General features: G+C 33.0%; 2 protein-coding genes across 5 annotated transcripts; one reads left to right on the top strand and one right to left on the bottom strand.

Annotated features, from left to right (window-relative positions):
* Positions 1 to 353: 353 nt before the first annotated feature.
* On the top strand, positions 354 to 1,913 carry LOC111369339 (transcription factor MYB62-like). Of its 2 annotated transcripts, none has more exons than XM_022990819.1 (3): positions 354 to 760; positions 848 to 965; positions 1,108 to 1,913. In XM_022990819.1, the coding sequence occupies exons 1-3, from the start codon at positions 598 to 600 to the stop codon at positions 1,739 to 1,741; spliced, it is 915 nt and encodes a 304-aa protein (XP_022846587.1). In that variant the 5' UTR covers positions 354 to 597; the 3' UTR covers positions 1,742 to 1,913. The 2 variants fall into 2 exon arrangements, with proteins under 2 accessions (XP_022846587.1, XP_022846586.1); XM_022990818.1 differs by having other exon boundaries at positions 366 to 760; positions 848 to 977.
* Positions 1,914 to 4,905: 2,992 nt separating this feature from the next.
* LOC111369338 (glutamine--tRNA ligase-like) lies at positions 4,906 to 19,194 on the bottom strand. 3 transcript variants are annotated; one of them, XM_022990816.1, is made up of 24 exons: positions 19,177 to 19,194; positions 18,883 to 19,053; positions 17,860 to 17,910; positions 17,452 to 17,523; positions 17,211 to 17,310; positions 16,791 to 16,886; positions 15,489 to 15,550; positions 15,252 to 15,353; positions 14,845 to 14,934; positions 14,167 to 14,319; positions 14,030 to 14,085; positions 9,582 to 9,672; positions 9,423 to 9,509; positions 8,810 to 9,007; positions 8,629 to 8,727; positions 7,895 to 8,026; positions 7,656 to 7,792; positions 7,471 to 7,570; positions 7,240 to 7,335; positions 6,744 to 6,844; positions 6,533 to 6,638; positions 6,358 to 6,447; positions 6,122 to 6,251; positions 4,906 to 5,192 (listed from the first exon to the last, which is right to left on the bottom strand). In XM_022990816.1, exons 2-24 carry the CDS (start codon positions 19,021 to 19,023, stop codon positions 5,098 to 5,100), a joined length of 2,385 nt encoding a protein of 794 aa, XP_022846584.1. In that variant the 5' UTR covers positions 19,024 to 19,053; positions 19,177 to 19,194; the 3' UTR covers positions 4,906 to 5,097. The 3 variants fall into 3 exon arrangements, with proteins under 3 accessions (XP_022846584.1, XP_022846583.1, XP_022846585.1); XM_022990815.1 differs by having other exon boundaries at positions 18,883 to 19,192; XM_022990817.1 differs by lacking the exons at positions 14,030 to 14,085; positions 14,167 to 14,319; positions 14,845 to 14,934; ... (6 more) ...; positions 18,883 to 19,053; positions 19,177 to 19,194 and adding an exon at positions 10,070 to 10,092.
* Between the last annotated feature and the right edge of the window lie 5,315 nt (positions 19,195 to 24,509).

The raw sequence follows: 24,509 nt of genomic DNA, 5'->3' as shown, positions 1-24,509 counted from the left end.
TAAATATATATATATATATATATATATATATATCAGCTTTATAAAGTACAAATAGAATTATTCTTCTTGTACAATCGGAGTTGACAATCCCGATTGACAATGTATTCATAGGAGGGGGGATCCACGATTTTTTTATTCAGCGTGAACCTCCTCTCATGTGTCTAATTGTCAATCGGAATTGTCAACCCCAATTGTACAAATAGTAGAACTGGTATAAATATCTCTATTATTTCTACAACCCCCAATGTGGGTTTTTTCTTTCTTTTTCTCGAAGGTGGGGTGGGGTGGGTAAGTGAATGATGAATCAATCAATTTCGCATGAAGTGTGAGTGACATTCCGCAGACCTAGATGCTCACACAAAGAGCATTACTCTGTCAACTCACCAGTTCATTGCACACAGTCTGAAAATTCTATGGGAGTTGTTGTCAAGAAAAGTTATCATGTGGAGAAACTCTCTTGTGGGGGCCTTTGCTTTCCTCAATTCTTTTTAGACTACTATAAATCACTTATTGGCTTTGAACTTATCTCATACTTGACCTTGAACACCAAACAAAAAAATTCTCCCTTCTTATAATCTCATTTTCCATTGCATCATCATGACTGAGGATAAGACACTAACTAAAAGCAAAAGCAATTCATATGAACAGCCATCTATTGAACTAAGAAGAGGGCCATGGACTCTTGAGGAAGATAATCTGCTTATTCATTACGTAAGTCGTAATGGTGAAGGCCGTTGGAATTCCTTGGCCAAATGTGCTGGTAAAAGAATTCTGTCACACACACTTCAAAGTTCTTCATAATTACTTATTTTGTAGTGTTTTTAATTGTGTATTTTTTGGTTTGCAGGGCTTAAGAGAACAGGGAAAAGCTGCAGATTAAGGTGGTTGAATTACTTGAAGCCTGACATTAAGCGTGGAAACCTCACCCCACAAGAACAACTTTTGATTCTTGAACTTCATTCCAAGTGGGGGAATAGGTGCATTTTGCACTTTTCGTTTCATTTTTCTTTCTTAATACTTTCCCTCGCTGTACAAACGAATGTGTCAAAAAATCATTAGTACTTTTTTTTAGAAGGATTGTTAATTTGTATCAATTTCTGATTGCAGGTGGTCAAAAATTGCTGAGTGTTTACCAGGAAGAACAGATAATGAAATCAAGAACTATTGGAGAACAAGGGTACAAAAACAGGCACGACAACTTAAGGTTGATTCGAATAGCAACAAGTTTCTTGAATCAATTCGACGATTTTGGATGCCAAGATTGCTGGAAAAAATGGAACAAAATTCTTCACTAATATCCTCTCCTTCTTCCACTGAGACTCAGAAGTCCACACCCCCTTCACTAGCAACAAAGCCGAGCCCCTTGACGTCGCCATGTCCAAAATCGAGCAACCAGGTGAATACTTCTGATCAGTACAGGGAGAAATCAAGCACAAGGAGTAATCTAAACTGGGATTCTTTAAATTCTGTGGGAAATTTAATGCTGCCTGAAATTTCAGAAAATTTTGGCGTTCCTGCACAAGTTTGTGACAATATAGTCTATGAAGACTCAGTTCAAAGTGATTGTTACCATGTGGACCTTACAAGTTATGACATGTCAGCATTTGTGTCAGATGATACTTCTATGTCAGACTTCCAGGTGGCAGAGTTTGATTGGTTTAGTGAGGACTTAACACGTACTTCTTGGAATACAGATGAATTATGGGAATATAGAAAGCCTTATCATGATCTTGAGGTCTAGACTCTCATCATTATTGGCCCTAGTTTTTTTCAATTTGGGGCAAAAAATTTACTAATCTTAGTTTATGAGTCCAATGTCTTCATCTAATTACAATTTGGAACTTGTGGAAGTATATTATAATGCTATAGTTTTATATTTTCTGATAATGAATGAGATATTATTTTGAATAAAAGTCTTTACTCTTACGGTCAAAATATGCTTCCTCTTTCATTGATCTCTTATCTAAGTTGGAGTTGTGAGTAGAAAAATGATACAAGAATATATGAGAACCTTTTAAATCATAAGTAGTGTTTTCAGAAGTTGAATATTTATACAACGTGTGTTCTTTCCGTAAAAGAACATGTACAAGGTATACGATTACACACTAACCAATAAAAAAAACTTTTACCTATATTTTAGACCTTTTATCAAGTCTATGTTTGATTTCCTTAACAATCAGTTAATTATCAAAATCAGATACTTTGCAACACACATTTACAATAAAATATTTGTACCAGAAGAATCCACAAGTTGCAGGAGGCTGATAGAACATGTCAAAAGCAACCTTCATTTACCAAATGTACCCCCATCTTGCTGAAGACACTTGTGCCAGTGCCACTATAACACGGACCCGTCAAATAGTTGTGACCAGTTTGAGTCTCTCATTCAGTAAAGGGCGAAATGGTCTTCAGAAAAGAAAAAGATACCACGAATTTATGGGACGGCTGCGTCATTCATTGCCATGACTCATAAATTGTCTTTGAAAAACTTATTTAATTGGAAAAGGTCCACTATATATATTGTGATTACAAGAATCATTTTTCTCCAAAAAATCGTGACCAACGGGCTAAAACTTTGACACCATCCTAAGCTACAGCTCATTGGGAGGGGTTGTCAAATCAAGAAAACTAGGTTGAATTGACAAGTTGAAGGATTCCTAAGCTCTAGTGTAGTCTAATCATCTAGCTTTAGAAACAATTTGAAGAAAGGATGGCAGCAGCAGCAGGTTCTTACCACATGCTGGTTTTATTTTTGGAAAATGCTCCTCTACCAAGCCTGTAAGAGACTCTACCACTGTAAGAGACTTGGTAGAGGCCCCCTCTCTAATTTCTCTCACCTCGATGTGGGCCCCGGCGTCAAAAAAAAAAAAAATACCCGACCCCACCTATGTGAGGGGTCAGTAAGACCCCTGTAAGTGCTGGGCCTGTACGCCCAGCACGACTGTTTATTTTTAAGAGTTTTGTCTAGTGCCAACATGCATGGTTATCGTTTAGGACTAGATAAAACTTCCAAATCGAATCGGATCGAATTGGATTGGATTCAAATTGAACCAAATCGAGCGGTTCTTTTTAAATTCAATATATGAATGGATATCTAAATCGAAAATCAACATTTTGGTTCGATTTTTAGTTCTAGACTACAAATTGAATTTCTCTAATTTTTTAAATTTATATATCTTAAATAAGCCAAATCATTTTACTTTTTCCTAAATATATTTGCTAACTAATTAATTTAGCTCAAACTCAAAATATGATTTTTGTATTTTTAATTTTCAGCCCAAGCCTAACTTAATCAAATTAATCTAAGTTTTACTCAAATCTATTATCATATAGTAGTGTCATTTCTATAGTTTTGGATAAATCGAATTAAGAGCTTAACTACATATCTCTTCATTATTGTGAGCTCACTATCTTCATTTTCATGTGATTTTAACAATCAAATTTATGAAAAATTCGACAAAAAGATGCGCAAAAGATATATAGAATTTGACTACGTTATTTTGTAAGAGTTAAGATTGAACATTTCATTAGTTGAATTATTATAGCATTATTGTAAATATTAAAAAAAAATTAATTATTGTATGAAACTTAGGAACTAAACCCGAACGGTTCCATAATTAATTTGGATCCGATGATTTCATTTACTAAATACTTAAAAATTCAAGTTCGATTCGATTATCTTTAGAATCGAATCGAACTAAACCATGTCTAACCCTAATATCGTTCCATGTTGGGGAAAAAGGTCAAATATAGTGGAATACTCTTTGAGGGAAGGGTATTGTATGCCATTCTTAGCAAATTAACTTCCATCATGGGATAGTATTTTTAGAAAATTGAGAATCAAACTTAATTCAATGATGCACCTTTACATTCTATTACATAATATTGGGATTATACGTATCAATGTCAAATTGATTATCACGTAAAAAGACCAAAAGGCTTGAACAAAGAAAATATTAATCATTTACAATTTGAAAATTTCTCGACGAAGGATTGACAAGTCAAACTGAATTTTATTCCATGCCAATAGAGATATGATAATGATCAAAATTGAATTTAACTGTCAACCATCCTATCAAAAATAGATACACTATCGTAAAATGTAGATATAAATTGAGAGGATTGTTAATGGATGTTAAATTATTGGAATAGATTGACATGAAGTTACAAGTGACCAAGTGGAAGATCAATGTCAAATAGAAAAGAGGATATGAAATTTGAACTACTTATTAACTAAACATATCAATACATGGGATAGGCTTGTAGAAATCATATTGACTTGCTTTATTATAAATTCAACATGTAAATGTCATAACTTAATTTTCCCAACTAATAGTTATGAATTTTTTTCTCTCGAATGACTAATGAAGAAAACAACATAAGAAGAAAAATCGAAGTATTACCCAATCAAAATTCATGTGCAGGAATTTTGAGGCTTGGCATTATCAAATCAGCCAAAATTATTTTTAAAGTTACACATTAGCAGGTGACCAAAGACGCTAAGTTTACGTGGAAAATGGAACTTTTGAAAGCAAGTTATACTTCCCCTTTTTCGAATTTCGATCAAATCATTCTTTTCACAAGCATAAACAAGTCCACAATAAAGGATCTTTAAATTACTTTTTTCTTGTTTGACACGAGTTCTCACCATCTCTCTAATGGCCCTTATATCTCATCTTTTCGCTTTTCCTCGGGCCCCTCGAAATGAAGGAGGCTTATCATCTCCAATGATCAAGAAAAAGAGTTCTCAAGTTTTTTGTAGCACTACCCAATACAACAATGCCTCACAATTACGGAATGTACTGATAAATACAACGTCGTGACAAATCGATAGTTTTCTTCATAACGACTTAGCTTGTATCTCCTTAATCTTTTTCTTTAATAATAAACTCATTTTTTNGGCAATTGTAATATTATGAACTTTCGTTATGATTCTTGTTTTCTTCAAATATAAAATGAGTATATATCCGTGCATTTGGGTTTAGATAATGAAAACCTGCTTTTCCATCAGTACATGGATGTTCTATATTTGTACACAGACCCATTGATTAACTGCTTGCTACTGACCATCCTCTTCACTTCCCACCGACCAACAGTTCATTTTACTGCCTTGCCATATGTATCTCGCAAGGTGACAATTCGGTTGAATACTAGCTTTTCAGGTGTAGAATCCTTATCAACAGCGAAATACCCTTGAGCAGATTGAAACAGACAGGAAATTAGAATACAAGTGATTCTAAAACAAATACGCAGAGAAGACAACCTTATTCACTAAAAAGACACTTTCGATTTTTTTTATTTTTTATTTTTGGCTAATTTAAACTGGATAAATCTCCATGGTAAATGAGAGAATGCAGGAGCCCGGTTAACATCTGGTGGTGTGCTGAATTCTTTTTCCCTTTTTGTCTCTACACTGAGGGCATGTATGAGGGTTTAAGCAGAAAAGTGGTAGGGGAATGAGGAGGACTAAAAATGGAAATAAATGGCCACGTCTAATGAGAAAGGAGGGGAGAAATGCCCTACCACATCAATCATGCCTAAACCAAACTTTAAACCTCCAAGATTCAGCCAACCATCATTATAACAATATTTGCATTTCATTCGCAGTGCACAAGCAAAGCTACACCAGTGGTTATTAATTCAGGAGTTGGCTTGGTGCTGGTGAGGGTTGCTACTCGCGTTATGGAGGTGACACCCTTGTCTACCAGTTCCAGGTCATTTTGTTCAGATGAGGCAGTATTATGATTCTACAGTGTTATGGTTGCTAGAATGAATTGTTTGATCAAAGAATTGGAAATTCATGATTGCAGTTGTTGAAATTAATAACAAAATAAAATTACAACTCTGTTGTCTCCTAATGTACAAGGCGTTAAACATATATGCCAAGGCGTTAATTGGGGAGACAACAGAATTGAAATAAAAATAAAATTATAATACATGTTTACTAAAATTTAAACGAAACACAAGTACTAAATAAAGGAAATACGAGGCTATTTTTTAGCATGGATGGTAACTATCAAAAAGAATTAAAAATTAATGAGCACAATCATTAGAAAAAATGGCAGAAGCTGCATAAAGATAAATGAAAGCATTTAAAGAGCTGAAAGTTAGAGGAATGTACCAAGCCTTTCAAACTGAAATCTGTCTCCAACCGTAGCATCTCTAAGTGAAGGTACAGCATATTCCTCAGATATGACTACTTTAGATTCTGGGTTCAAATCACCAAGCCAGTCATCAAGTTCGGCAGGATTCTGTATGCAATAACAAACCAGCAAGTGTCAAAGACAATATTCAATGGAAAAAAGGAGAATGTGCTAAAGACTGAAAGAAAATGTATCACAGGGAAATATTCTGAACCTCCGAAATGAAGAGTTTGTCAAACAATCTGACTTCTATCTTTAGTGGATCAACCCTGGGAGCAGATTCTGCAACCCAGTGCAGCACCCCCTGCAGAACATAGCATGATGTATGCAGAAAGTTCCAGAATCTGGAAGAACCATTCAACTCTATCGATTAATGTTAACATGATTACCTTTGGCTTGGTTTTCTTCTGAGGGTCATATTCTGCCCGAATTTCAAGAACAGACTCCTTATCATCACCAAGAATTACTTCCGTGCACTTAATAGGAAATGCATACCTGTAGTGAGAGAGAAAAGGCATGTGCAGATGTTACATATAAATCTTAATCAATTACTGGTAAATAGTATGTGAATGACCTGAAGCAACTTCAAATAATAGGCACCTGAGGAGGACAGATTTTCCAGGAGCAAGCCCATAGTAATCTTTAGAGTCTTTCAATCGAAAATCAGAATGTTCAATATACACAACATTAGAAAAGGGGACCTGTTGCAAGAGCAGGAAAAGAAGACATACAATGATGATAGCGACACCATCTTAATTCAAAAAAATAACTAGCATTAGACAAATGACTCAACAAGAAAATGGAGCAAATCAGTCATATAAAAGAGTAACGCATTTTAGGGCCACAGCTCTAATCCAAATGGAGTGTTCTGCTGCTATTCTTCGATAAAATAAACAAACTAGAAAACAGATCTGTCATTAAGTCCAGTTTGCAGAACCATTTTTCGACTACGCGTTACGTTTTGGATGTAGTTAGTGTCCCCTCTGCAAGGGTAACTGCTTCTGCTGATCGCTTATTGGCTGTTGAAAAATCACTGGGAACAAGTCTAATAACACAAGTTCAAATTAATCAAACGCCACATAAATGCAGTATTCACCTTGTAAAACGAAGATGCATCATCCGCTGGAGCATCAGGCCACTTCTTTGCATCACTGTAAATTACTGAGCTAGCTTCCAAGTTTGTAATGACAACCTGATATACAGGAAGTGTTGATACAAAATTGCTCATTTGGCTCCCATGCATTCTTACATACATATTTGTCTGCATGGGCTATATGTAATACATAAATTTTCACTGAGATACATATATATTAGACAAGATGCAAACCTTAAGGGGATTTAGTACAACCATCGTGCGTGGTGCTGTTCTATTCAGTTCTTCCCTTATGTGGTACTCTAGGCGATCCAAACGTATCATACTACAGTCACTGTAGCACAGGGAATTAATGCAATCATTAGAGAGCAAAGCATAATTGGCAAGCACAACAGAGAAACTTATAAAAGAAACTCAACCTTCTGGTGATTCCAATTCCTCGGACAAAAGAATTAATGGAAGTTGCAGTTACCCCTCTACGTCGCAGTCCAGCGAGTGTCATTAGACGGGGATCATCCCAACCATCAACCCATTTTTCTGTTACAAGACGATTTAACTGCAATAACACATCTCAAGTATAAGTTCAGAAAGATGAGTATATATAATTCAAACCGATCAAGCATTATAATCAATGTCAACAATCAAGCCTTCAACTTACCTTGCGCTTAGACATCACCGTATTGGTGATATTCAATCGGGAGTACTCCCATACATAAGGTTGATAAAGGCCAAGTGCATCCAATAACCAGTAGTATGATGCTCGTCGCGTCTCAAATTCAAGAGTACAAAGCTGCATAGAACAATTATACTCCATTTATAAAAAGGTACAAAGAATACAAACTCAAGCAGCTTTATTTCTCACAAATACTTATAATGATGAACAGAGAAAATTATTAGGGAGTTGTTGACAAGCTCCTCGTCATAGATTCTAGACCCAACCAATACATGATAGAAGCCTCTAAGAGGTTGGCAATTCACAAATAACATAATTCTTACAGAAGCAAGTTTCTTCAACCAGACAAGAAAACTGAACCACATTTCCTCTACAAAATAACTGCCGCTGAGGAAAAAGGAAGAAGTATAAAAAGTAAAAATAAACGGGATAGATGTCCAAGAACACAACATAGTCTATGAAGAAACTTCACCCCTTCATACACCCACATCCTTTTTAGTTTGAATAATCCTAATAGATTGCCCAGTACGATCATATCAATCATTCCCATCAATCAGCATGCATATAAGAGATGCTTGTGTTGTGAACAGCCCATCGATCAGCATACACGAGTGAGCCCTGAGTTCTTTAATATTTTGAATTAAAAATTGATAAATTTGACTAAGTGATGCTTCCAATTGAAATAGAATGTGAATGATCTATAAAACATACAGACATACCGAATGAGTTATGTTTTCAAGAGAATCTACAATGCAATGTGCATAATCATAGCTTGGGTAGATGCACCATTTGTCTCCAGCGTGTGGATGAGGAGTAAACTGAAAAATTGAAAGTAAAACTAGTCTGTGAGCAACTCGTTTGCATTTCAAAGTCAGCAACTTTTCGAGTTAGAACACATACCTTGATACGGTAAGCAATAAGATCATACATATTAAAATTGTCACTTTGCATGTCTTGTTTCATTCTTAATGTAGCCTTGCCTTCTTCAATCACTCCCCGCTTCATATCATCGAACAAATTTAGTGATTCTTCAATCGGTCTATCTCTCCAAGGACTGTTCATCTTCTTTTCCCTGTACTCTTTAATCTCTTCAGGTGTCTGTACAAGTATCAAATGCATATTTATTCACAAATAAATGTCATTTGGGGACAAATTAACAAATAACCGCACATTACATTTTATGTTCTCTGCTAAGCATTACAAAACATGTGCACTCACCATAACAATATTTTGCCCCTATTTGACCCCCATTTCTTAAAACTCATCTTTTCCCACTCATTTTCAACCACACATTTCATGACCCATAACTTTTATCAACCTTTCAACCATACATTTCATCTCTTATTAAAATCAACTAAAATCTGACTTTATTCCAAACCAATCAGGGACTTTATATCAGAACTTGTGAATAAGTAAAATCAACCATTATTCAGTGTAAGGTAACAAAAGAATGGTGAAGAAAATAGAGAAGTAGATGAAGACCATCAATAAGGACCAAGATAAGGAAAATGACCTGGTGATCAACATAAGCATGGCCCCTCCTTATCAGCTCCACAGCTAATTCATAGAGTTCTTGAAAATAATCACTGGTGTAAGTGATCTGAAACATTTCAACATACATTAGACATCACACACACAAGAAATTGTCCAATGTTTTAAGAGAAAACTATACCTTGAAAGGTTCCCATCCCATCCAACTCACAATTTCTTCGATATGATCGATATATTCTTTCTTTTCGGCTTCTGGGTTGGTATCATCATACCTAAAAGAGAATTTATTTGGGTGATAAGGAGAAATCTCCATACTTTGTCAGTTAAAAATGGGTGGCCAAAAGGGAAACGGACTTCTGATATCTTTTGAGTCTTGGCTATATAAGAATAAATTAAATTAAATATTGTATAATAATCAAACAATGGTTTTGCATAAATGAACTACACAACTTCACGTTAATATCAATTACCAACTACTTTCCAAGACATATCAATTATAATGATTTTTTACATTTTCAATCAAACAAAAAAAGATAACTTCCCTTTACCCCACTGTGGTTGCTCTATCTAATTTTGATAGATTATGTCATCCAACAGTATAAAATTACCAACTTGAACATATAAATTATGGATTAGGACAATGCCAAACTAAGACTTCAAAGAAAATATCAAGTCTAATATGCAATTCCAGACAGTCATCTGGCAGCATTTCCCAGGTCACTTGTTGGCATAGTGACACTATCTATGGCAAACACACCAGTGGGCACTGGACAGTAACAAGCGTGCTGGAAGAGGCATGCATTGCATCTGTGCATGGGGGAGGACTAGGGAATGAGTTTTTAGAAACTAATTGAGTTTGGAGTTCATTATGCATGAAGCTTCCTGCATGAAAAAGCAACTATGTTTTAAGAAATTTAATAGAATATTTTTTATTATTATTATTATTATTATTATTATTATTATTATTATTATTATTATTATTATTATTATTATTATTATTATTATTATTATTATTATTATTATTATTATTATTATTATTATTATTTTGTATGTATCAGTCCAGTATAAAAAAATAAAAGATAAGAGTCTTCAATTTTGAGGGGAAAGGGAAACAAATGTTTTGGCCAAATATTTTGAGCGATTTGATGATAGATCCATCTCTTTTTCTCCACTCTGCTGAATTCATTGAAAGATCTATACTAATTAGGAGCTTCGCAACTAGAGAGCAGGTCACTGCTAACAAAATGTGTATTAGGGTTCATTTTATAAGATAAGATAAAAGTTTTACTCTAATATTCAACTTACCACAATCCCCCTCATTAACCTGGAATCGGCTACAAAAAAACATAGATCGAATTACAAGTTCATTCAGCAGGGAACTTGATATATATACACTCCAACTTGATCTAAGAAACAAAAAGAATCATTAAATAGTTATTCTTGTGTTATTACCTTGTTTCAAAAATTTTATTCTAAGCTCACGCCCCAGAATCCTCTCTCCATTGCTGGGTGAAGATAATTTAAGAATATTACAAGGACAATATCTTATTGTTGAGATGCGGGACTGAAGTTTGGTGGAGTTGATGATCGGACATGAGATTTGGTATGAATGCAAGCAACCTTAGGGATCTTGGAGTTTAGAAGGGGAAAATATGGGATTCATGATTCTTAATGCCACAAGAAGCTTCCAAATTACCTTCCTACACTAAGCAAGCAACAACCTTATGGACCTTGGAGCGCCTAAGGTAAGGTCTAGGCTTCTGAAAGGTGTCAAGTCTCCATATGGGGATGGGAACTGTACAGTACTGACATACTGTTAGCTCAAATGGCCACAATATGGCATCTTTCTAGGCTGAAGGACAAAAAGTGGGAAGCAAGGTAGCAAGTTGATAGAACAACAAAGGCATGCAACAGTCAGGAGCACGAAGCTCAAAGAACATAAACATCCAAGCTTCAAATCTACAGCAGATATTATGTAACATTCTAGACTGGAAGATTGGCTTTAGGCTAGATAGTGTAGAAGGCATTGCATGAGCAAAAATAAGCTCCTCTGTGAAAATACAATGAAGTGTCACTTTATTATACCAATAAATTAGGAGTTGAATCACAAAACTGAGTCAATAGAAAGGAGAAATTTAGCTTCCTCAAATTTTAATGGCAACTCTACTTCCCAAGAAAAGACATTTTTCCAGCTATGCCAGTTATTCATTATATTTTAGTGGCTCAGTTATGTCAACTGAGGCCTCCTTCCATTAGGTTTACATATAAAGTAAATCCATAATAGGTCAACGCTACCCATATTACCTTCAGCCATAACCATTTTTCTCCCACCTATATAAAGATGAAATTGTACCCCTCTTGTTGTTTGTTGATTCAAATATGACATAGCATAAAAAAGGTAAGAAGTACTTCCATGAAACATATTAAAAATCCAGTAAAAGAAGCTTGGATTGACACAAGAAGCCACAAACTGCAGGTAAAAGATATTGTGATCATGAACATATGTTTCACATTAAGGTCTTTATAAGGAATATATGAGAATAGGCATCAACGATAATCTCAATCTACTAAATTTGAATAAGAGCACCATTCAGGACAAGGAGATCCTCAGTTCCCTTAAAAGGAAGAAAAAGAGCTAAACCAGTTCAATAAAACCTGTATGTAGGAGATAGGGCAGCAGAAGGAAAAATTGGTAGCAAGGAAACTTTTATTGATTGAAAAGAGACGGGTTACAGAAAATAAAGCAAACTGTCCACCCTTTCGAGAGGGCCGACTCTCCTAATTCTTACTTCACCAACTTAATTCCTGCCTATCACAATTGGTTGGTAATCTTTATATAGAATTCTTTCCAACAACTTCTTTCCTAATATACCCTCTAACAGAATTTAGTTATGGCTCCTTCCCTCCTTCAGTCTTCTTGAGTCTTCTAGAATAGGTGTACTTAATTGGGGCTCTATCAATACCCCTCCCATTTCAGTCACCTTGTCCTCAAGGTGGAAAGTATACTTGTTGCTGGCCCAGCATCCTAACCCGTTCAGCTCTTGCTTGCCTGAAACAAGTTCCTCCCTCTCACTATCATCAGTCATGACTTTGATGTCCATTGCCTCTTCCAGCTCTCTCATTACAAAAACTTGCAACTTTTTATTTTTACACTTGTGCGTAGTTGTAAATTTCTCATCACAACGATAACATAAGCCTTTTTCTCTCTTTGTCTGAATTTCTGCGTCTGTGAGTTGTTTGTAGTGGTTTGGACGAGTTGGGATAAGATTTAAGGCTACTGGTTGCTTGTTAACTGGGCTGGAAAGCTGGGTTAGATTTGAGTTGAAAGAAGGGGGTGGATTTAGGTTGTGAAAGGAGATACTCTCAGGTTTTATTGGGTCATCCTGCCATGGGCCCTTTTGGGTTATTAGATTCCGGTCTTCAACCATTTGGGCTATTTCCATTATTTGCTCTAGGCCCACGGGTTGGAATAAGTTAACTTCAGCCCGTATTGTTGGGTTTAACCCATTCAAAAAATTGCACTCCAAAAGCTCCTCAGAGATCTCCATTAATGGCGATGCCAAGGTTTCAAACCGCCGGCGATATTCTCGAACGGTGGAGCTCTGCTGGAGGGACAAAATCTGGGCACAAAGAGACCCTTCTTGTGATGGCCGAAACCATCATAGCAGCTGTACTTTCACCTCCTCCCAGTTTCTCATTGGCCGTCGTTTTTCTTCCCATTTGTACCAAGCTAGTGCCTCGCCATCGAAACAAACAGTAGCTACTTCCACTTTCTCTTCCTCAACCAGCCTATTAATGAGGAAATATCGCTCCACCCGAAAAATCCAACCACCTGGATCAGTCCCTTCGAACACCGGCATCTCTAGCCGTCTGATTTGCGATTCTATCCTCCCTTCAGCCCATAAACCTCCTCCACTGTTTTGGTTAGGACTTGGTCGGATTTCGGTTAACCTAGAATTAGTAGAGATCGCCGGTGATTCTCCAGTAGCAGGGCCCTTTTCCTTTCTCCCCTTTTCTTGATTTTCCCAAGTTCGCAACAGCAATTCGAACTTGTCCATCATCCCTGAGTGCATCAATTGAAATTCCGAATGTAGTGCTTCAATCCCCGTCTATAGTTCATGGTAATGGCTCTCCACTTTTGTTCTAACTCAGCAACTCGATCAGTAAGAGTCATGGCTGTGGTGGATGATTGGTGTGCTCTGATACCAATTGATAGGGTCTAGCAGCAGAAGAAGGAAAAATCGGTAGCAAGGAAACTTTTATTGATTGAAAAGAGACGGGTTACAGAAAATAAAGCAAACTGTCCAGCCTTTCGAGAGGGCCGACTCTCCTAATTCTTAGTTCACGAACTTAATTCCTGCCTATCACAATTGGTTGGTACTCTATATATAGAATTCTTTCTAACAACTTCTTTCCTAATATACCCTCTAACAGAACTTAGTTATGGCTCCTTCCCTCCTTTAGTCTTCTTGAGTCTTCTAGAATAGGTGTACTTAATTGGGGCTCCATCGGTAGGCTTCATTGTGACAGAGTTGGATAAATAACAAAAAATTGACAAAAAATACATTTAAGAAGAATATTGTTATTGTTAAAAAAAAAAAAAAAGAAGAAAGAAGAAACAATTCCAACCTCAGATAGCAGCATCCTCCCCTCTCTTTTGCCAGGCCAAAATCCACAAACATGGCCTATGCAATTGGTACAAGATAGAGTAAGAAAATTACAAATATTACATGATATCCAGTAGATTATCTTGAAAATATGATCACCTTGGCATGACCTATATGCAAATATCCATTAGGCTCAGGCGGAAAGCGTGTAAAAACTTTTCCTCCAGTTACTTTCAAATGTCTTTCAAGCACTTCCTTCGAATTGCAAGCTCTTAGAACAGGACGATCACTGAAATATATTTCAGTATGTACCTAGAAGTAAGCGAGAAAGTTAATAACCACGTAGATGAGCACTAAATAGCAGCAAATCGGCAGGTGCTAGACTGTATAAGAAGTTAAATTCTCGACTCTGTGTGGCTGAGAAAGTGTAATGGCGAAAGAACAAATATACTTACAAATTTAAAAATTCAATAGCTTTGCTATGACAAGCATATGATGTGAAGCCTCTTAACATAGTCAGACAAAAAGAACCTAAGAGAAGTGGCTAGCACACAGATTAACAAGAATCCTGGAATGGCATCTGACAGTAATGAACTAAGTGAAAATCCCCAGAAAATAGGTAAAATTTGAAAATATCCCAGTAGCTAGATTAACATTGTATTCATGTCATACATAACTCGGCAAAAGCCTATGAAATGATGAACAAGTGTTAATCCTCCTGATGATACCAGTTAGTCTCATGTGACGTATGACATCAAACGGAAGAACTTGTATAAAATGAAAGTATGAGAAGCTGCTCATGTAACAAAAGGGAGCAGCATAGTAGCAGTTTGGTACCTTAAAGTTTTCCTCTGGTGAGGGAAATATTAAAAATGGATTAATTTCTTCTTCAGATGGTTTTGCTGTCTCTTCAACAGTTGCTTTGTCCTGCGTAAATTGAAACATAAGAAAGCAAAAGAAACAGCCTGCCACTCATATATCAAAGTCCCAAGACAGTGTTTCATTCATAAATAATAAGGCAGCAACAAAGATATGCCCCATTTGGATCTGGCAATATATTTCAATGGCATATGTCAACAAGATGAAAATAACAAACAAATTAAAACTACAATTCCTGAAGAACCTCCATGAACATTTCACTGGTTATGGAATCTACTAGCACTCCAAAATTTCAAAATACCAGTTGACAACATATATCATAATATGATCCCAAAAAATTATTCAAATAGAAAAACTAAACTAACCTCAGCTTTAGCAGCCTTCTCTTTCTTCTTTTTCATGGGCTTCTCATTGTCTGCAGCAGTTCTTTCACCAAGTAGAGCATACAATTTTGCATCAATGAGTTGCTGTTGCCAGCAAATGACAAGGAAAGCAACGCATTATAATAAATGAAGAGAAACTTCCAGTTTACTTTTGCATAATTCAGATTCTTTATATGAGAGCTAAGGAAGCGAAAAGATAAAGCAGCTACCAACAATTACCTTCACAATCTTCGGATCAGCCCACGGCTGCTTCTTTCGAACATAACCAAATAAATCACCAACTGCATGCAGAATAGTAGATCAAAAAAATCTTGTCAACGTTTTAAAAAAGAAGTGAAAAAACTACAGTCAAAGTTCAGTTAAAATATTTGATAAATAGATCATCTTTCTCAGAACCTCCATCCACCATTTCCCATACCGGTTGCACATTCAAAAAGCAATAAGCTCAAAGCAGGCAAGAAAATAATTGTACATGGGAAAAAATGAAATCAATATGATGTATTCTAGAATTCTGAAGTGATTTATTTATTGATTGTACAAAACATTATTAATAGTCAGGCATCAAAACTAATGAAGCACCAGAAACCTGTTAGTAAGACACCAAAAATTATAAGCAAGTCACAATCAAGATCCTGCATGATTACTAATACTAATAAACTACATTTTAGTGTAAACTATTCCAAGTTATCCTCATATTGCAGATAGCGGTACAAGTTCTATGATCCAACTAGGCTCTTTGATCCCTCAGTATACATCCACAAGCACGGAACCTTGTTCAAACTATTGGGAGAACCATTTGCTTTATGGATTGGGAGCATTGGTGCAGGAATCAATATCCTGTGTATAAAACTATCCTTCTCTGTTTTATCTGTAGTTAGTTATACCTTTCTGGGTGGTGGGTTGAAGAGTAAATCAAGATCTTCAACGACGTGGCTGAGTTTCATCATTAATTTTCTTTTTTTCTTTTTTTGGTACTAATAAAATATTACAGAGTTGCGGCTAAGGCATTACAAAAACCATTTTCCAGCAAAAGAACAAGGCTGGAGGAAAAGAGAATTAGAAACAACTAGTTAGAAATCAAGTAAAACGCAAAAATAGAAGGAAAATAAATCATAAAATGATCCTATTTGGCAGACTTTTAATCAGTACGAAATAGACATGCATTCCCAAATCCATATACAAACATCTAAATAAAGTGCCTTCCTTCTTCACAGACCTTATTATAGATTAGAGGTCAAGGTTGTCACTTTTTCGCATTTTCTCTAAAAAAAGGTTTATCCTTCAAAGTATTTGGACTTAAATCATACTGTATCATTTCGAATTAATATCTACTCCAGTTTTCTTAAGAAATACATCATAGAAACCTCAGGCATTCTGTCTTTTAATAGTTTCAATTCATTTTTCCAATCAAACCATTCAGTCTAGGCAAATAAAAATCTTGCTTATTTTCTATTTTCAACTAAACATATTAAGAAAATTATATTCCATCTTTTGTGCAGACTATGAAAAGGTAATACCAACCATTTGTTCGATAACGCTGAACCAAAATAACAGCTTTGTTCTCCTCAAAAATCTCATTAACAGTGCTTTCAATATCTTCCATAGAAACTTCAACTCCTGCACATACACAAAAGAACAATTTTCAGAAATTTTAATGCTAGGAAAGCATTTGACATGCCAAATTTATTTTTAAAAAATTTAGAAAAAATGCATTAAAAAAAAAACCAGAAAAAAGCATTCTAAAAACATTCATGTTGTAGACAAATGAGTAAAAATTATTGCAGTCGCATTACTCTCTACTTCAGTATTATCAAAGTAGTTCACTAAAATATAAAAATTTGAGGATAATTCAAAGTCTATGGATAACAGTTGCGTCCAAAATCTCAAGTATAAAAACTCAAGGCTTAATAACAAACGAAAGGAAAAATCATAAAATCATACCTACTCCACAAGCAGCTTCAAAGTCATTGCCTTTCAAGTTATCAGAAGCATTAGCATCAAGAAATGAGAAGGCAGCTTCCAACTGAGCAGGAGTTTTAATCTGTGCAGGTAAAATGCTCTCTTAATGTCTTTAACAGAATTTTCGACAACAGGTGGCTGGCAATATCTAGCTACTTAGGGAAAAAAACACTCAAAAGGAAGTGACTATCAACATACAATGTAGAGAAACTGAGCAACAAACCTTCAACGAAACAATATATTTAAGCAAGGTAGGTCGATGTACAAGTGCATTTGAGGGGAATTTCGTCGCAACCTGCCAAGAAAAAGCGTTATGTTTTGCACATGAGATATCCTATACCACAAAAACAAAAAAGCCATAGTTAAAATGAAGACTAATTTCTTCCCAAAAATGTTTGATATTCCTGAGGCTCATAAAAAATACTCAACAATGCAACATTGATACAAGGAGACCTAATAAGGGTAAGATCTTCTTGATGATGGGTTATAACTATTCTAAGCATCACGATGTGAATGATGAATAATGCCTCGAGGTCCCCTTAAAGGTAATTATCAAAGGGAAACAAAAAAATTAATGTCAAGGGACTGCTGCACCTGAAGAACCCAAGTTCAAAAATAAATACAAGCTTACTGTGTAAAGAAGATTTCCAACAGTCCGATCACACCCACCAGTTACAGCTGCCTGAAATAAAATATTTAGAATAACTTAAGTAACTACCCAACTCCTATATAACAGATATACGATCATCTTTAATAGGAACTAAAGAGCCTAATGCAAAAAATAAAATAAAAAATGAATAATTACAGAGATAGAAAGAAAATGAAAACCGACAGATTCGAAGTTCCCCCGTATTTCATTGTTCTTCCTTTTTTATTTTCATGAAATAATCTCCCATCTAATAAGACACAGGCATATTAAAATTTTCTGATTCACTCAATCCTGTAGTGATATCATGCATGCATGCTTCTGCATATCTTTTTCAGAGAGCTCCTTTCTTTATCTCTACGTGAAATTCTAATCATGTCCAGATCAGAAACCAAAAATTTTTCAAGTTTATGTTAAGCCAAGCAGCTAGCACACGAGTCAATTAAAACTAATATACATATGCTCATAGTTGAGTTACTTGTACTAAATCTCAAATCATATTTCCTTCCTGGAATTTTCTTTTATAAAGGACACAACCTTTAAGCCACACACTTGATATAGTAAAGTTTTCCCAGTTTGTAGAGTAAATAACAAAAATTGCCCAAACAATTAATTCATAGGCTTATAGTACATATATATGCATAGCTACACCAAAAAAATGTATAACTATTAACTTAATTAACAAAACAATGGTATTCAGTTCATTTTTTTTCTATTTTCCCAGATGCCTAGTTGAAAGTTTTGCAACTCTCTGACTAGAAAAAGAAATCAACATGCAAATAATAACATACTCAGATGTATCACATACACCTACATAAATTTATACCCAATAAACACAACCCTTAAGTCCAATTAGCTGAAATCAATTTTCCAGATTTAAAGTATTCATTTCATTTAATCTTCCGCAGCAAAGCCAGTAGAAATTCACCCACTCTTGAACTTAATTAACAAAACTCAACATGGACTAACAAAAAAATACCCAGAAAAAAATGCCATATACATACATACCTCATGAATGACGGCGGTCAGATTAGAAGTGACTTTATTATTAGCTAAGGTGTTTTTTGCAGTCTTTTCATCTAATCCAATCTTTAAGAACAAATCCAAGGGCTTCTCACTGCCACTGTCATTCTCGTTTTTCCCCACCATTTTCCCCAAATTTCAATCAATTTTTGTGCTCTGGTATATGAATATTTATTACTAGTAATAATTAAAAATTGGGTATGGGGGAAACTGTGTATTTGTGGTGTGAGAGTGGCATAAAACTAAACCCTAGCGAGTGAAAAGTTGTGAAATTCTTACAAATAATCTTTGGTAGGGAAAGAGGAAATGGTGGCCAACGGCCGGTTGACCCGGCTGTTCTTTCAAAAGGGCCTTTGACCAAAGAAAAAATTAAAAAAAAAAAAAAACAAATGCTGAAAATTCAAACACAAGTCAAATGGTCGAAAATACCCTCAAATAAGAAAAAAAAAAAAGGAAAAGAAGAGAAAAATGAAAAAGCAAAATCTCATTACTGATGCTGGACAACCCAGATCGGACCATCGTCGGAGATCGCCATTTCTCAAAAGGTTTAACTTTATTCTTATTCTTCATTGAAATATTTTTTGTTGCTGTTAATGTTTGAAATTTGAAAATTTGTTTATTGAATATGTTATGAGTTAAAAACAAATTTTGAAGTTTAATTATAGTTAAAATTGAAGAAAATGTCGAATTTGAGATTAAAATGTCGCAGAAAAATGAAAAAAAGGATTGAAACTCGCAATAAATGGAGTTTTCCGACGACCGGTGAATTCTCGTCGCACCGGGTCCGGAGCATCCGGATCCGGACCATTGTATAGTCCGTAACGGACCATAAGTGGTCCGTAACAGACCTGCACGTGGTCCGGCGAGACGGGCCGGGCCAGCCCGTCCCTCACCAGATTTTTTTTTTTTTTTAAATGAACAAAATCTTGAAACTTACAATTTTTTAAAAAAATTATAATTTAATTCATTTTCCATAATTTATTTTTCATTTTCATTTTTTTTCTTTTAATTTTTTTGCTCATTCATGTAAGTATTTTTTTTCTTGAATTTAATTTATTTTTCAATAATTTAATTCAATTTATGTATTATTTAATTTTTATTTACTCTTTTTAATGTGCGAAGGAATGATTTTATTTCTTACGTACTAGTGCATGTAATTTGATTTGTTAAATTTTAAAATATGATAAATGTTGATAATTTTTTATAAATGTTTTTAACGTGTATTATTTTTTCAGAATGGAGTACCACCTAAACAATATCATGAGAGCTCATTTTGGAAAAAGTTACGTTATATCGGTATTTAAAGAACTCGATGAGGAACATATAGTCATACTTCGTCGATCATTCATATAGTCATTCTATTCGTTGAAGGACATGCAATTTTTCAGTTAGATTATTGATTCCTTATTACTTTAGTTTCGAAAGTCAGACCATGTCGATAAACCTTTGAATACAAGTGTGACTAAATAAAGTAAATAAATAATTAATTAATTATAATTTTTTTATTTAAATAAGAAATTAAATTAAATATAATTTTTTATTTAAAGAAGTGATTAAATAAATAATTAAATAAAGTAATTAAGTATGCATATCTAATTAAGGTAACTAAAAAAAATTTTCAACGAGAAATTAAATTAAATATTAATTTTTATTTAAGTAAATGATTAAAATAATAACTAAATAAGGTAATGAAATATGAAATAATATTTAAACGAGAAATCAAATAAGCTAACGATTAAAATATCAAATTAAGATTATTAATTAATGAAATATTTAACGAAGAAAGTAAATTAAATATTAGTTTTTTATTTGAGTAAGTGTTTAAAATAAATAATTATATACACAACCAATTACGATAATTAATTAATGAAATATCTAAATAAAAAATCAAATAAAAGACTTTTTTTTTATTTAAACAAGAGATTAAATAAATAATTACATAAAGTAATTAAATATTAAATAAATAATATATATAAAAAATTAAAGATATATTTAGAGGAGGATTAAAATTAAATATTTTTAATTTTATTTAAATAAGTAATTAAATAAAGTAATTAAATTAAATAAATAATATACATAACCAATTAAGATAATTAATTAATGAAATATTTAAATGGAAAATTAAATTAAATATTTAAACGAGAAATTAAATTAAATTAAATTAAATTAAATGTTAGTTTTTACTTAAATAAATTATCAAAATAATAATTAAATAAGGTAATGAAATATGAAATAAAGAAAATAAGGTAATAAAGATTAAATATACATAATTAAATATATATAACCAATTAATGTAACTAAAAATAATATTTAAATGAGATATTAAATAATTAAATAATGTAATGAAATATTAAATAATAATACACAGAACCAATTAATATTAAATACATTATATGAAATTTTTATTTAAATAAGTGATTAAATAAATAACTACATAAAGTAATTAAATTTTAAATAAATAATATACACAACAAATTAAGGAAGAAATTATTTAAATTAATTATCAGTTTTTTAATTTAAATAAGTGATTAAAGTAATAATTAAATAAAGTAATGAAATAATAAATAAACAATATATATAACCAATTAAGATAATCAATTAATGAAATATTTAAATGAGAAATCAAATGAAACATTAATTTTTATTTAAATAAAGTAATTAAATGTTAAATAAATAATGTACATAACCAATTAAGGTAACTAAAAAAATATTTAAACGAAAAATTAAATTAAATATTAGTTTTTATTTAAATAAATGATCAAAATAATAATTAAATAAGTTAGTGAAATAAAGAAAATAAGGTAATAAAGATTAAATATACATAACCAATTAATGTAACTAAAAATAATATTTTAACGAGATATTAAATAATTAAATAATGTAATGAAATATTAAATACATGATATACAGAACCAATTAATATTAAATACATAATATGAAATTTTTATTTAAATAAGTGATTAAATAAATAATTACATAAAGTAATTAAATTTTAAATAAAAAATATACACGACAAATTAAGGAAGAAATTATTTAAATTAAATATTAATTTTTTAATTTAAATAAGTAATTAGAGTAATAATTAAATAAAGTAATGAAATAATAAATACATAATATACATATCCAATTAAGATAATGTAAGCATTATTTTATGTACATTATGATTCGGAGGGGAACGGAGAGGATCCCCGACTTTTTTAAAATGTAAGCATTATTTTATGTATATTATGATTCGCAGTTGTAAAAATTTAAGCATATAAGCATTTTTTAAAAATGTTTTTGTAATACTTTAGTTTTTATGTAATTGTATAATAAATAACTAATTACTCTTAATTACATATATAACACACTATAAATAATATTTTAGACTTATGTCTATGTCCAAGAGTACGCGGTCGAACTTCGGGTCGAACTTATGTCAATTTTCACCTATAAACTTATCAAACTCTTCAAAATTATAAGCTTCTTCAGTTTTTCTAAACAATTCAACGATGCCACCATCTCAGTACTTAATCTTCATGTTGACCTGTATATGGTACATGCAATAACCATGATCTATTGCACCTGATTAGTCACAAATGTTAAATAAACAATTAAAACAAGTAATCAAATAAAGTGAACAAATATTAAACAATAATCAACTATGTGATTCCTCACGTCGATCATGAAATCACTGTTGTAACTTGTCACGAATGTTCTCAATCGTTGTGAGAATTGGTAACTCTAGATCCTTCTTGAATAAAGCATTGAGCGACTCTGCATTGAAGAACCAAAGCATCGCTAGATTATCTATTTGAATTGGTAACTCTAGATCCTTTTTAATTAATAAAATATTTAAAAGAATAAATTAAAGTAATTATGATTTAGGGAAATGAAAGTTTATTTCAATAAATAACGAATGATTTATCTCAATACTTATGATTTAGGGAAATGAAAGCTTTAATTACAAAATTTAAAAGCCGTTAGGTTCGATTTGTGCAGTCTTTGAAAATAAAAACCATACGTTTAGATAGATATTACAAATCCATCGAGTCAATTTTCATTTAAGTACCTACTCGGTCGGGGAAACTTTTCGATAGATGATTTTCTAAACTTATGTCTATGTCCAGGAGTACGCGGTCGAACTTCGGGTGGCAACAAATTATTAAATGCTACAATCACAATGTAATCGAGAACTTATGTCTATGTCCGGCTTCAGTTGTATCGATATCCTGTAAAATGTTGTCATGCTTAATCTTCGACTTCCATCTTTGTTAGCTATTCACATGCACCCGTGTGATTTATGTTCTATTTCGCTCATGAACTTATCAAACTCTTCAAAACTGTAAGCTTCTGCGGCTTTCCTAAACAATATACATAACCAATTAAAATATTTAATTAATGAAATAAAGTAATTATGATCCTGTTTGATTACGATCCTATGAACAAATTAGAAGATCGTGTACTCGATCCAGCCTGTGAACTCTCACCAGACTCGTGACTCTATCTGATTACGATCCTGTGAACAAATTCTGTGCGTAACAAAACCACGGTGAATAGCAACTATCTCGAGAATAATGATTAGATGTAAAAAGATTGATAGAGTTTCGGCTTATTGGGAACTAATGAATTTCATTCTCTAAATATTTTATGAAAGTAGAAGGTAGTAGTACTAGTTATATAACTTTAACATTTTAACAGGCTCTGTCTTTCGTTTTTTTCAAACTACAAACAAGTTCATTAATCATTTAGGTATACAAGCAGTAATTTTTATATCCAAACCATAACTTATAAGTGTATATTAAGTTTAAAAACAACCAATAAAAGAAAGAATAACGGAAAAATGACTTGAATGAGAATCTGAGACTTGCCGAAAAAAAGAGAGAGAGAGGCAATTCAGGTAAAAATTAGCAGACTAACACACAAAGGTGACTGTCGATTCATTCAGAAGGGCAGACAAGCGTCAAATGTTAGGGAAATGAAAGTTTATATCGAGGGTTCTGAAGCTTTAGACGTGATTTGTTGACGTATTTTGTTGAATTATGATTTGGATTGTTGAAAATATATGTTTTTTTTTTCATTTCATATAATTTTGGAATAATTTTAGTTTAGTTTAGATATCGGGTGAGGACGTGTTTTGTGAACTTGTTAATAAAATTAATGTTTTCGTTGTTCTTTATTTTATTTGTTGTTTTTAAACTTATTATTTATTTATGAGTTATGGTTTAAATAGAAAAATGATTGCTTGTATGCCTAAATAATTAATGAACTTAAGAACGAAAGATTTGGAAAGAACGAAAGACAGAACATATTGATTGTGTGGAAATGTTAAAGTTACATAACTAGTAATACTACCTTTTACTTCCATAATATAGTTAGAAAATGTACTAGTTTTAATTTTCAGTAAGCCGAAACCTTATCAATCTTTTACATCTAAACATTATTCTAGAGATAATTGTTACTCACCGTGATCTCACTATTACACACAAAATTTGTTCACAGGATCGTAATCAGATAGAGACATGAGTCTGGTTGAAGTTCACAGGCTGAATCGAGTACACGATCTTCTAATTTGTTTATAGCATCGTAATCAAACAGGATCATAATTACTTTATTTAATTAATTTAATTTCT

Source organism: Olea europaea, chromosome 20 (genome assembly GCF_002742605.1).
Source record: "Olea europaea var. sylvestris chromosome 20, O_europaea_v1, whole genome shotgun sequence".
NCBI classification, from domain to species: domain Eukaryota; kingdom Viridiplantae; phylum Streptophyta; class Magnoliopsida; order Lamiales; family Oleaceae; genus Olea; species Olea europaea.
This window is presented reverse-complemented; position numbering and strand designations above follow the sequence as displayed.